The sequence below is a fragment of the Protopterus annectens genome, chromosome 16.part0 (assembly GCF_019279795.1).
Source record: "Protopterus annectens isolate FY-2018-M chromosome 16.part0, PAN1.0, whole genome shotgun sequence".
NCBI lineage: Eukaryota > Metazoa > Chordata > Ceratodontiformes > Protopteridae > Protopterus > Protopterus annectens.
In genome coordinates, this window is record NC_056750.1 from 82,098 (window position 1) to 95,652 (window position 13,555).

The 13,555-nt window shown below is 34.0% G+C and overlaps 1 protein-coding gene across 2 annotated transcripts in view; it reads right to left on the reverse strand.

Moving 5' to 3' along the window:
* LOC122790962 (histo-blood group ABO system transferase-like) overlaps positions 1 to 13,555 on the reverse strand; it is a 515,753-nt gene that overhangs the window by 51,760 nt on the left and 450,438 nt on the right. For both annotated transcript variants that reach the window (XM_044058683.1, XM_044058682.1), the window contains one exon: positions 5,556 to 5,690. In XM_044058683.1, the coding sequence (XP_043914618.1) occupies positions 5,556 to 5,690 (135 nt within the window). The remainder of the gene's footprint in view (positions 1 to 5,555; positions 5,691 to 13,555) is intronic.

A 13,555-nucleotide genomic window follows, 5' to 3' on the forward strand; every position in this document is an offset into this window, starting at 1 on the left:
GGACACCTGCTATATCCTGCAGTACACATTCCTAGCATGAAGCAGTCATGAACACCTACTGTATGTTGCACTGCACATACCTAGTGTGTAGCTGTGCTCACCCAGGCAATAATATACACCTGTTGTACGTTACAGTATACATTCCTATCATGGAGCTGTGCACACCCAGGCGGTTATGTACACCTGCTGTACGTTACATTGCATATAGCTATCATGGAGCAGTGCACATCTGGGCAGTCATGGATGCCTGCTGTATGGTACAGTACACATACATCTCTATACAGTCATGCAGCCATGGATGCCTGCTCTATGTTACACTGCACACAGCTATCATGAAGCAGTGCACACCCAGGCAGTCATGGACACTTTCTGTATGTTACAGTATGCATACCTACCATGGAACTGTGCACACCCAAACAGTCATAGATGCCTGCTGTATGTAACACTGCATATACCTTGCATGGAGTAGTGTACATCTAGACAGTCATGAACACCTGCTGTATGCTACAGTGCACACAGCTATCATGGAACATTGCACAACCAGGCAGCCATAGACACCTGCTGTATGCTACAGTGCACACAGCTATCATGGAACAGTGCACAACCAGGCAGTCATAGACACCTGCTGTATGCTACAGTGCACACAGCTATCATGGAACAGTGCACAACCAGGCAGCCATAGACACCTGCTGTATGCTACAGTGCACACAGCTATCATGGAACAGTGCACAACCAGGCAGTCATAGACACCTGCTGTATGCTACAGTGCACACAGCTATCATGGAACAGTGCACAACCAGGCAGTCATAGACACCTGCTGTATGCTACAGTGCACACAGCTATCATGGAACAGTGCACAACCAGGCAGCCATAGACACCTGCTGTATGCTACAGTGCACACAGCTATCATGGAACAGTGCACAACCAGGCAGTCATAGACACCTGCTGTATGCTACAGTGCACACAGCTATCATGGAACAGTGCACAACCAGGCAGTCATAGACACCTGCTGTATGTTACAGTACACAAACATCTCTACTGACTCAGGCAGTCACGGACATCTGCTGCATGTTACATTGTAAATACCTAGCATGGAACAGTGCACACCTAGGCAGTGATGGATGTCTGCTATATGTTACTGTGCATATTCCAGTTTGGCACAGTCTGGAGAGAATTTTAGTTAATGAAAGAGAAGAACAGGTGACAAAAAAATTAGTGAACAATAAGGTCATAGGATGGACAGACCTAATGACAACATGCTTTACCTTTTCATCCAGGACAAGCTATAGGTGATTGAGTAGTATCCCCTGCAGAGCTTCAGTCCAGGCTTAAACACTCCTCTTCAGTGGAGAAGGAATATTCCAGCTACAGAGATACCTTAGGACGAGACCAATATATTCACTACTAATGTAACAGTTGAAGATGTCAGACAGGTTCTACTGTGAAATTCAGAAGATCATGATGTTGAAAAGGACTTGCCTACAGCTGTTATTACTGAATGATAACAGTACTTTCTGAAAATCATAGAAAACATCCTGTCCAGAGGGAGGTTGGAAAATGAACCCCCCTACAGTCTCTTCAATGCTGAGACTGATACAAGTGAAAGATTTGGGCTGTTGCAGTTTTAAATGAAAGAGATGCATTTTCAGAAAAATCTGGTTTGAGATCACTGCCTTCAGCACTGCAGTGATAACATTTTCAATCAGATGACCACACTGGAATCACTGAGGGAGTCACAAATGTGTGGAAAGTAGAAGAATTTTTTAGATGCAACATCTACAATGTAAGCAATATGTGACAAACGACTGCATACTTGCAGTGTTGTACTTTTTATTATTACACCACAATTTAGCTTACATTTATACAAACTATGCAACATTGTATCATCCACACACAGATGATCTGTACACAATAACAAATGACCTCATTATTTAACAGTTTATTATCTACAAAGAGATGTGTATAAACAAATGAATACATTATGAAACAGTGTATCTTCTAAAACAGATGGTCTGCTCAGATGAATAAATACATTATGTAAAAATGTATCATCCAAATACAGATGCTGTACACACACAAAAAAAATACATCATCTGACTGTGTATCTTCTATACTCATATGGTGTGCACAAATAAAAAAAGAATACATTATTTGACAGTGATAAATAATTGAAGTGTCAGCACAGGAGAATGAACACAACATCTGTTTGACTCACATTAAATGCTAGCATACATATATGCATACATGCATCTATGTGTGTATTCATCAGCTGACCTTTCTATGTCTCTCTCTCTCTCCTTATCTATCTGCCTGTCTATATATTTCTGGCCTATATTGTGCCAGTTTACTGCTAACAATTACTGACAGTCATAACTACATATATATAACACCCATGACATTGTCAGTTTGAAGTGTCATGTTTCTCTTCACAGCTCAGCATAGTGTCACACTACAATACTAGGTTAGTGACCCAAGGGACCTTTGTAGGCCTAACCTCCCTTCCTGATAAAATTTGAGAGTTATTGGTTTGCAGAGTTTTTGTGGAGTTTTGTATACTTTGGCATGGTTGGCTGAGCATTTACAAGCTTCCTCTCCCTAACAGAGACATAGGTACCAGACCAGGGGTATATTTACAGTTTCCCATCCACTAATTCATGCCTCATTTGAATAAATACAGGGATGAAGAACTCTGTTCCAAAGAAGGAGGAACTTCTGAGACACACGCTTGTCCCTCCAGCATGTCCTATTTATGTTGTAGGCAAGGTTTAGGTCCATCTATCAGATGCTCGTGATGTTAATTATTTTACAGATATGCAACAGGTCCATTATGGCTAGACTGAAGGATGATTTGTAGATAGACAAAGGATGCCTTAGAGCAGCCTGCAAAAGACCAAACTTAATCACAAGGCGTTGAGGTAATCTGCATAGGATACCATGCATTTTTTTAGGGTCATTACAGTTGTTGCATATGCCTGGCCAGGTACAAACCAAAGGGTGCTGTACTCAGTGATTGGCCTTATGAGAACAGAGTACACTCAAACATTACATGAACTTGGCAGCATTATGGCACATCTGCATTAACATATGCTAATGCAATACCTATACATTGTACACAATATATGCTAATTTAATACCTGTACAAAGTACACAATGTATGCTAATGTAATACCTGTGCATAGTTCACAACATATAATAATACAATACCTGTGGATAGTACACAATATATGCTAATGTAATATCTGTACATAGTACAAAATACATGCTAATGTAATACCTGTACATAGTACACAATATATGCTAATGTAATACCTGTACTTTGTATGCAATATATGCTAATGTAATACCTGTACATAGTATGCAACATATGCTAATGTAATACCTGTGCATAATACACAACATATGCCTGTGTAATACCTGTACACAGTACACAAAATATGTTAATGTAACACCAGTACATAGTACACAGTATATGCTAATGCAATACCTGTCCATAGTAAACAACATATGCTAATGTAATACATGTACATAGTACACAATATATGCTAATGTGCTAATGTAATACCTGTACATAGTACACAACATATGCTAATTCAATACCTGTACATAGTACACAACATATGCTAATGTAACACCTGTACATAGTACACAATATATGCTAATGTAATACCTGTACATGGTACACAACATATGCTAATTCAATACCTGTACATAGTACACAACATATGCTAATGTAACACCTGTACATAGTACACAATATATGCTAATGTAATTCCTGTGCATAGTACACAATATATGCTAATGTAATACCCGTGCATAGTATGCAATATATGCTAATGTAATACCTGTACATAGTACGCAATATATGTTACTGTAATACCTGTACATAGTACACAATATATGCTAATGTAATACATGTACATAGTACACAACATATGCCAATGTAACACCTGTACATGGGACACAATATATGCTAATGTAATACCTGTACATAGTACACAACATATGCTAATTCAATACCTGTACATAGTACACAACATATGCTAATGTAACACTTGTACATAGTACACAATATATGCTAATGTAATTCCTGTGTGTAGTACACAACATATGCTAATGTAATACCCGTGCATAGTATGCAATATATGCTAATGTAATACCTGTACATAGTATGTAACATATGCTAATGTGATACTTGTACAGAGAACACAATATAAGCTAATGTAACACCTGTACATAGTACACAACATATGCTAATGCAATACCTGTACATAGTACACAATATATGCTAATGTAATACCTGTATATAGTACACAATATATGCTAATGCAATACCTGTACATAGTACACAACATATGTTAATGCAATACCTGTACATAGTACACAATATATGCTAATGTAATACCTGTACATAGTACACAATATATGCTAATGTAATACATGTACATAGTACACAACATATGCTAATGTAATACCTGTACATAGTACACAATATATGCTAATATAATATCTGTACATAGTATGAAATATATGGTAATGCGATACCTGTACATAGTACACAACATATGCTAATGCAATACCTGTACATAATACACAACATATGCTAATGCAATACTTGTACATAGTATGCAATACATGCTAATGTAATACATGTACATAGTACACAACATATGCAAATGTAATACCTGTACATAGTACACAACATATCCTAATGTAACACCTATACGTAGTATGTAACATATGCTAATGTAACACCTGTACATAGTATGCAATCTATGCTAATATAATAACTGTACATAGTACATAATATATGCTAATGTAATACCTGTACATAGTATGCAATATATGCTAATGTAATACCTGGACATAGTACACAACATATGCTAATGCAATACCTGTACATAGTACACAACATATGCTAATGTAACACCTATACATAGTACGTAACATATGCTAATGTAACACCTGTACATAGTATGCAATTTATGCAAATATAATAACTGTACATAGTACATAATTTATGCTAATGTAATACCTGTACATAGTATGCAATATATGCTAATGTAATACCTGTACATAGTACACGGTATATGATACATTTTTAAAAATGCTAGAATTAAAGTCTATTTATAGCACTTAGCCTTGGAGGCTGCTACACTTTACAGTTCTGTATTAAGTTATTTTATTAGTAAACTGTGTAGAAATTATCTATGTAACAGATGACACGTACTATACTGTTACATCTACAGCTTTAATGCTCCAGATTTCTCTCTCACTGCAAGTACAGATGATAACTTTCCATTCTACATTAACCTCAGAACAAACATGTTCATAAAAATACCAGATCTAACAAAACATCTGATTTTTTTATATGTTTAATACTGCTGGATTTTTTTTTGTGTCACTTTATTACTTTTTTTTGCACTGATCTCAGCACTTTCATTGTGATCCTTAGTTTTTCATTTCTCACTGTTGGATAAATGCAGCAATAAAAAAATGATTCCATCTACTTCAGAAAATTTAAATTACTCTATATCATAGGTATGCACATAACTTACTTTTTAATTGCAAAAGCAGTCAGTCCAATAATTATATTTCGCTCTTTGAAGTATTCATTGAGTATATTGATACTGAAGGTACTTTCCCAGATTATTGGAGCAAACCACGGAGTCATAACAATAACATCAGTTCTCCTAAAATAGAAAAGTATTTGGGAATTAGTCACACTTTACTTTAAGATCTTTTTGGAATACAAAATTCACAGTCCATTACAAACATATACATTAGCACACCCCTTGCTAATTTTATTTACCAACTCTGAGATTTAAGTGCAAATTTCTAGACCCCACTGTGATAACAGCTATCACAGAAAACAAGGGCAGGAGAGCATTCAGTCTTCTCTTACTGACTGCAGCTACATTCTCACCTTCTCAAACCACCTGATAAAATATCACAACTACTTTGTTAGACTTTATTACTACTGTAAATACTCAAGCACATGCTGGAAACATAATCTACATGATTTTCATAGATCTTTCAAAAGTTTTTTAGCTTTTTATGCCACATTACATCATAAACTTCTGCAAAAGGTCTCCACCATATGACTTGCCATCTGCTCACTGCACTAAATTCATAGCTACCTCACACACAGTGCCCAGGCAGTTAAACAGCAGCAAGATTGTTCCACCTTCTTGTCTGAAACTAGTGGTGTTCCACACAGATCAATATTAGGCCCCATACTCTTCAATCTTTTCATAAAAAAAAAAATTATACTGCTGCTGAAAATGCTGCACTAGTTCAATATGATGATGACTCTACCCCAATTTGTTCAAGAAAAACACTCTATATAAACTATAAAACTGCAACAAATGAACTAAAAAATGAATAAAAGCAAATCCAGTCGTTAATCCAGTGGAACAGAAGATGAAATCAACCACAAGTGTTTAGCGCTTTCATTCACTCAATTTAATACGTGAACTTCTTCAGAAAACAAAAAACTGTTACCCACACTCCCTTAAATATCATATACTACAGGAAATGACATCAACAATTAGACATACAAATGTGAAAATTAAAAAATAAAGATAAAAATGAAAATGAATACACATATGAATACAAATCTAGGTATATATGTATGTATATATATATATATATATATATATATATATATATATATATATATATATATATATATATATTTATATGCATTCCTTCACTATAAATGTCAAGTTAATAATTCTATAAATAGAATAAAATAATAAATAAAAAATACTGACATATAATAATTACATTTCCTCAGATGCTGACGACCACATAACTTGAAAATGTACATTCTAATATAATTCTGAACTACCTATTACACAAAAAACATTTTAAATTTATAGACTCATTTAGTCCTGGTGACTTATCCGCAGCTAAAATGAGTTGCCATAAAGTTTCTTTACACTCCAAGATGTTATTTAAGTCCCCACCAAACTCTGTTGCATTAACCTTTTATAACACTGAAAATTCAAATTTCTTAAATTGTGGACATACTACGGCATGTTTTGCCAAAGAATTGAACTTATCTTTGTTTTTGATGGCTAGGTTGTGTTCGTAAATCCTTCGTTTCAAAACACTTTTGTTTTTTCCTATGTAATAATGATTACAAGATACACAACAAGCAATGTACACTACAAAATCTGCGTTACAATTAAAATATCCTATAGCTCATATGGTGTAATTCATAGACTTAACAGTCACAGAGGAACTATTGCTGATGAATCTGCATTGTTTGCAATTCTTACAAGCATATGTGCCCCTCTTGGTACTGACTATTCTGCTACTGTCACGACATTTACTGCTATAGACTTCTAACATAGACTTTAAGTTGACTACCTTTTTGTAGGTAAATTTAAGTGTTACCTAACAACACTTTCCAGTTGTTTTCTATATCTCTTATAAACCACATTTCATTGACTATGGGTAAACGAAATGAAATGTTGTAGTTGTTAGTAACTTCCAATTTCTTAGAAACAGAACTTATACAAATGTCCTTTGACCAAAGGATTGGTTTAGCTATTCCTTGCCTTAATGATATTACTTCCTGTTCTATCCTTTTAACCCATTCTTTGTCATATCCCCGTTGGAGAAACAATGATCTTAAAAATATAATTTCTTTAAAAAATGTGTTGTCATCTGTTATAAGTGTTGTCATCTGTTGTAAGTCTAGTTAAACAGATGATTTGACCTTTGATGACCCCTTTTTTCATGTGTTGTGGGTGCAGGCTTTCTTTGTGTAAATATTGATTTGCAAATATCTCTTTCCTGAATATTTCGCTGTTGAATGTATTGAAAGCCTGCACCCACAACACATGAAAAAAGGGATCATCAGAGGTCAAATCATCCGTTTAAGTAGACTTACAACAGATGACAACACATTTTTTAAAGAAATTATATTTTTAAGATCATTGTTTCTCCAACGGGGATATGAAGAAGAATGGGTTAAAAGGATAGAACAGAAAGTAATATCATTAAGGCAAGGAATAGCTAAACCAATCCTTTGGTCAAAGGACATTTGTATATGTTCTGTTTCCAAGAAATTGGAAGTTACTAACAACTACAACATTTCATTTCCTTTACCCATAGTCAATGAAATGTGGTTTATAAGAGATATTATAGAAAACAACTGGAAAGTGTTGTTAGGTAACAAGAAATTGGCTGCAATTATTGGTGTTACACTTAAATTTACATACAAAAAGGTAGTCAACTTAAAGTCTATGTTAGAAGTTGATAGCAGCAAATGTCATGACAGTAGCAGAATAGTCAGTACCGAGAGGGGCACATATCCTTGTAAGAATTGCAAACAATGCAGATTCATCAGCAATAGTTCCTCTGTGACTGTTAAGTCTGTGAATTACACCGTATGGGCTAAAGGATATTTTAATTGTAACACAGATTTTGTAGTGTACATTGCTTGTTGTGTATCTTGTAATCATTATTACATAGGAAAAACCAAAAGGGTTTTGAAACAAAGGATTTACGAACACAACCTAGCCATCAAAAACAAAGATAAGTTCAATTATTTGGCAAAACATGCCATAGTATGTCCACAATTTAAGAAATTTGAATTTTCAGTGTTAGATAAGGTTAATGCAACAGAGTTTGGTGGGGACTTAAATAACATCTTGGAGTGTAAAGAAACTTTATGGCAACTCATTTTAGCTGTGAATAAGTCACCAGGACTAAACGAGTCTATAAATTTTAAATGTTTTTTGTGTAATAGGTAGTTCAGAATTATATTAGAATGTACATTTTCAAGTTATGTGGTCCTCAACATCTGAGGAAATGTAATTATTATATGTTAGTATTTTTTATTTATTATTTTATTCTATTTATAGAATTATTAACTTGACATTTATAGTGAAGGAATACATATATATATATATATATATATATATATATATATATATATATATATATATATACACGCACACACATATATACCTAGATTTGTATTCATATGTGTATTCATTTTCATTTTTATCTTTATTTTTTAATTTTCACATTTGTATGTCTAATTGTTGATGTCATTTCCTGTAGTGTATGATATTTAAGGGAGTGTGGGTAACAGTTTATGTTTGTTTTCTGAAGAAGTTCACGTATTAAATTGAGTGAATGAAAGCGCTAAACACTTGTGGTTGATTTCATCTTCTGTTCCACTGGATTAATGACTGGATTTGCTTTTATTCACTCTGTATAAACTACAGAAACTTAATTTGCAGTCCTTCTCTGTGAAATTTGGCAAACAAGCTTGCAACTCTTCTTCAATCTCCAAAAGAGTTAAATAATACCCTTCACCCCAAACAGCTCTCTATTAAAAAAAAAAACTAGTTATTATAACCTCAGACAATAATATCATAATTAGTCAGGTAATTCAAACAAAATGGTTGGACATTACAATAGACGACCAATCATAATCTTATCACCACATAAATATGACAGCAAAAGAAAAATCATTAAAAAGGGGGTTCTTTATACAGAGTAAAGCCTTCCTTACTGACATAGCTAGAAAATTTACAGCTTCAACTCTCTTAATATCATCACTCCTTTATGCGGTCCAAAGTTTTAGTAACCTTCACGACTTACAGTTATCTAAACTGGAACAATGTTTTAATAAAATTGCCAAATTCACCTCAGCCTATCCCTGTAGAACCCAATATTGGCTTGTAGTTAAATAATTAAACTGGTCAGAACTCCCACACGACACTGCACATACACAGCTTTCTATAACTTACAAACTACTAAAATAAAAAAAAAAATAACATATCCTTTCTCCACAAGGGATTTATAATATAATAATTAAGTGCATTCATCCATTCATACATATGACTTCATCAGAATAAAGAGCTAGAAATTGATTAATTAAGGCCTGGTTGCTTATCTTCATTGAAGAATAATTGCCACTGTAATTCCATTTGAATATCAAGCTACTCCAATCATCACCAGCATAATCTCCATTGACCTTCTCTAAAATAAAAAAAAGGCAAATTTATTCAAATGTTAACAATTTAAAGAATGCCTTGCAAAAATATTAGTCTTATCTTTATTTTATTGGCATAAAACAAGTAATCTCCGTGGTATCCCCGAAGTCTCAAAACAACCCACTAAAGTGTAGTGGGTCTAAAAACAAAACAGTGTAAGAAACTTCTCTGTGTGGAGATTTTCAGTCCATATATTTCTAGTTAATCACTGTATATTAATCAGATCAGACAATAGTAGTAGAAGTAGCGAACGTAAACTCGTCAAGTCAAAAAGTAATAGAAAATATATAATTCTACAGCATTACTAAGTATTCGAAAGTAATCCAAGCAAGGCAGGCAGTCTGTTTCCAGTCAAAAATCTTTTAAGTACACAGACAAGAGATCCAAGTAAAACAAAAATAGAGTAATAATTTCCTCACAAGCTTTCTAAATATATAAATATAATTTTTATCAGGCATGGGAGTGGTTTATTGTCCTGTAAAACAAAGTGTTATTGGTACACATGTTAAATTCACATCCCTTCCCCCATCAGTGTGACATTCGAGCTGGTCCTGCCCTACCTAGTAGCTGTCATAATAATATATAGCCCTAATGTACTTTAATGGTACATCTTATTTAACCAAATTATTAAGTCTGTGATTTTATACAAGGCAATATACTACATGGCTGGAAATATATCAACCTTAGTTCATTTTGCGATCAAAAATTATATATAAATATACACATATACATTTTGCATGTAAAAATCAGTTTCTATTTTCATAACCTATTGTTAACAAAGATCGCTTTCATCCTTCTAGACTTCTTCAGGTCTGTGTACAAACTTAAGGGCCAATATGTAAGACTGGCCAGAATGGTGTCTGATTTTGCAGATTTTCTTAGTGAATGTGAAATATTAAAAAACATGTTTTGTAAGAGGGGGTACCCTGAAACCTTTGTCATAGATATTTTTAATGAAGTTAAGACTAAAAGAATGAATGGTCATTTTCTTGCACTACTAGGGCAGGTGTCCACCAAAAGTCATAATGACTGTAAACCTTTAAATTTTGGACGGGTGCTTACTCTTACTTACACATCCAATTTTTATGACATTAAAAACATTATTTCCAAATATTGGAAAATATTTGATGTTGACCCTGAATTATCAGGGAAATTTGGTATTGAACCACAAGTGGTTTACAAAAGAGACACTTCCCTTAAAGGATTGTTTGAAAAGCAAAAATTTGACACCCACAATGGTGGTACTTTTAAGTGAGGGAGGTGTGCCCAATGCCCTTATGTTATGGACAGAGAAAAAATCAAGCTCAAAAATTTTGGATATATTTCCAGTTCAAAAAGGATGTACTGTTACACTAAAGGGGTTGTGTATTTGGCCTTGTGTAGATTCTGTGCAAGTTTCTATGTAGGTAAAACTAAGAATGCCCTAAGGCTAAGGATTTATCAACATTTATATGATATCAGAAATAAAAATGAAAGGAATGCATTATATAAACATTTGGTTAGTGAACCTACCCATTCCTTCCTGTTCTTTATATTGGAACAGGTAGATCTGTGACCTTGTGGGGGACCCTTGAATGAGTATTTGGAGTTTGTAGAACTCAAATGGCAAATTAGGCTTCATGCTTATCATGCTCCTGGGTTAAATGATAGAATTTCTTTATCTTCTCTATTGAAATTAAAATCTATGTTTTTTATTTAGTTGTATACACTGTTTAGGGATGTTTTAAACTTTTTGCATATATTATTGTTCTAAATTTGGCTTGTATTAAGTATATGCAGCCTTGTTAATGGGGGAAATGATGTCAGTTATTTGTGATTGGGTAAGCAATGTATTTAAACAGGTGCTAATTGCAGTATTTTTGTATTTTGAGGAAGTCATCTACCAGACAAAAGCGCTTAATACTGCTGTGTTTGCTTGCACTGCTTTACCTTGGATGAACATTGTCTGTATTTTTTCTGGATTTGGAGTTTTTTGCTTATAAAGGATTTACCATCTACCAAGCGTCGCTTTTGTCTTGCAACAGCTGCCTTTTATTTTTCATAGTTTAGTGTAGGGTTAGTTCTAGGATTATAAGTGTATGTGTGTGTACTGATGTTTTCTGGGTGTGCTTGTGTTGTGTGTATGTGTTTCGGAATAGCAATTTTTTTCCCCAAGGAAAAGATTTGCTGTTCTGAATGTTCGATATTATGTGGTTTAGATATTTTAGGTTCGATGAAATAGCGTTCGCTATTTTCATCTTTTGATAACGTGATATAAACGCATTCATTATATGGTGCTTGACTATTAGTATCAGCATGTCTTGTAATTTAATAGACTACCAGATGCAATTTCAATAAATGTGAGCTTCAAGGGAAGGGATGCTCACTGTTGCTCATTTTAAGTCTGTTTTCAGTGTGAGACTTGTGTTTGCTAAGGAAATATCTGTTAATGTATTTTCTGAATAATCTGAAATAACAGTTTTAGATTCATTTTAAGTCTCTGTGACCATTGCATAAATAAACAGTGTGTGCACTGACAAGTATGAACAGTGAACTCCACCAAAAAAGAAAAAAAAAGTAAAACTGTATAAACTACACATAAAAACAGAAGTGATCACCTTCAAAAGAATTCACACAATGTTTTATTAGCACTTTTCATCCTAAATCCAATGCCAGACTTCTTTAGATAAATACTGGCTGACAAAATTTTCAAACTTTAAATGTAAAAAAGTCATATGATCCCTCCATCAATTACATCATCTTAAAGGTATATTTTACATGTAGAAAAACATTCTAACAGAAATTCCATAAAATGTAAAACTGAAACAGACTGTAAAAATACTTAAAAAGGCAACAGTATTACCATCTTTGATATGATTTAAATTTAAAAAAAAACTATTAATGGGTAGTGTATCATTGAGACCTGAGGACTAAGCAGCATCAAAATAGACCTGCCAGAAGAATTCCTTCATTTCTAAATATAATCCAAATGGGCCACCCCACACATTGGGAGCCAATCCCTCCAACACTGAAAAACGAAAGCGGTGACTAGGGAAAGTGATAACGTGTCTTGCTGGGGCATTAACTGTGTTACCCTTAGAAACAGAATATATATATATATATATATATATATATATATATATATATATATATATATATATATATATATGCACTTTTATTCTTTCTTTCAAGCTACGTTCTGTCTCACAAGCTCTACTACCTCCCTGAAAAAAAACAGCTCTTTAGCACTTAATTCATCACTGTACCACCACTAGAGCCTTAAGATCCAATAATCAAAACTTAATCAGTGTCATCAAACATAAAAATGAAGCTGGGAAATCTCTCTTTACCTGCTCCATTGCCAACATCTGGAACACACTCTCAATCCAGTTAACTTCTATCACCTCCCATCTCCAATTTAAAAAAACTCCTCAAACCCATTACTTAAATAACTGGCTTTGCTCATGCTACTCCGCAGGTTAATCTCTACTCTGCACTGTTGCTAGGAATCTATCATGATCCAGCTTTTCCAATGATAAGTCCTTTACAGTGTGCCA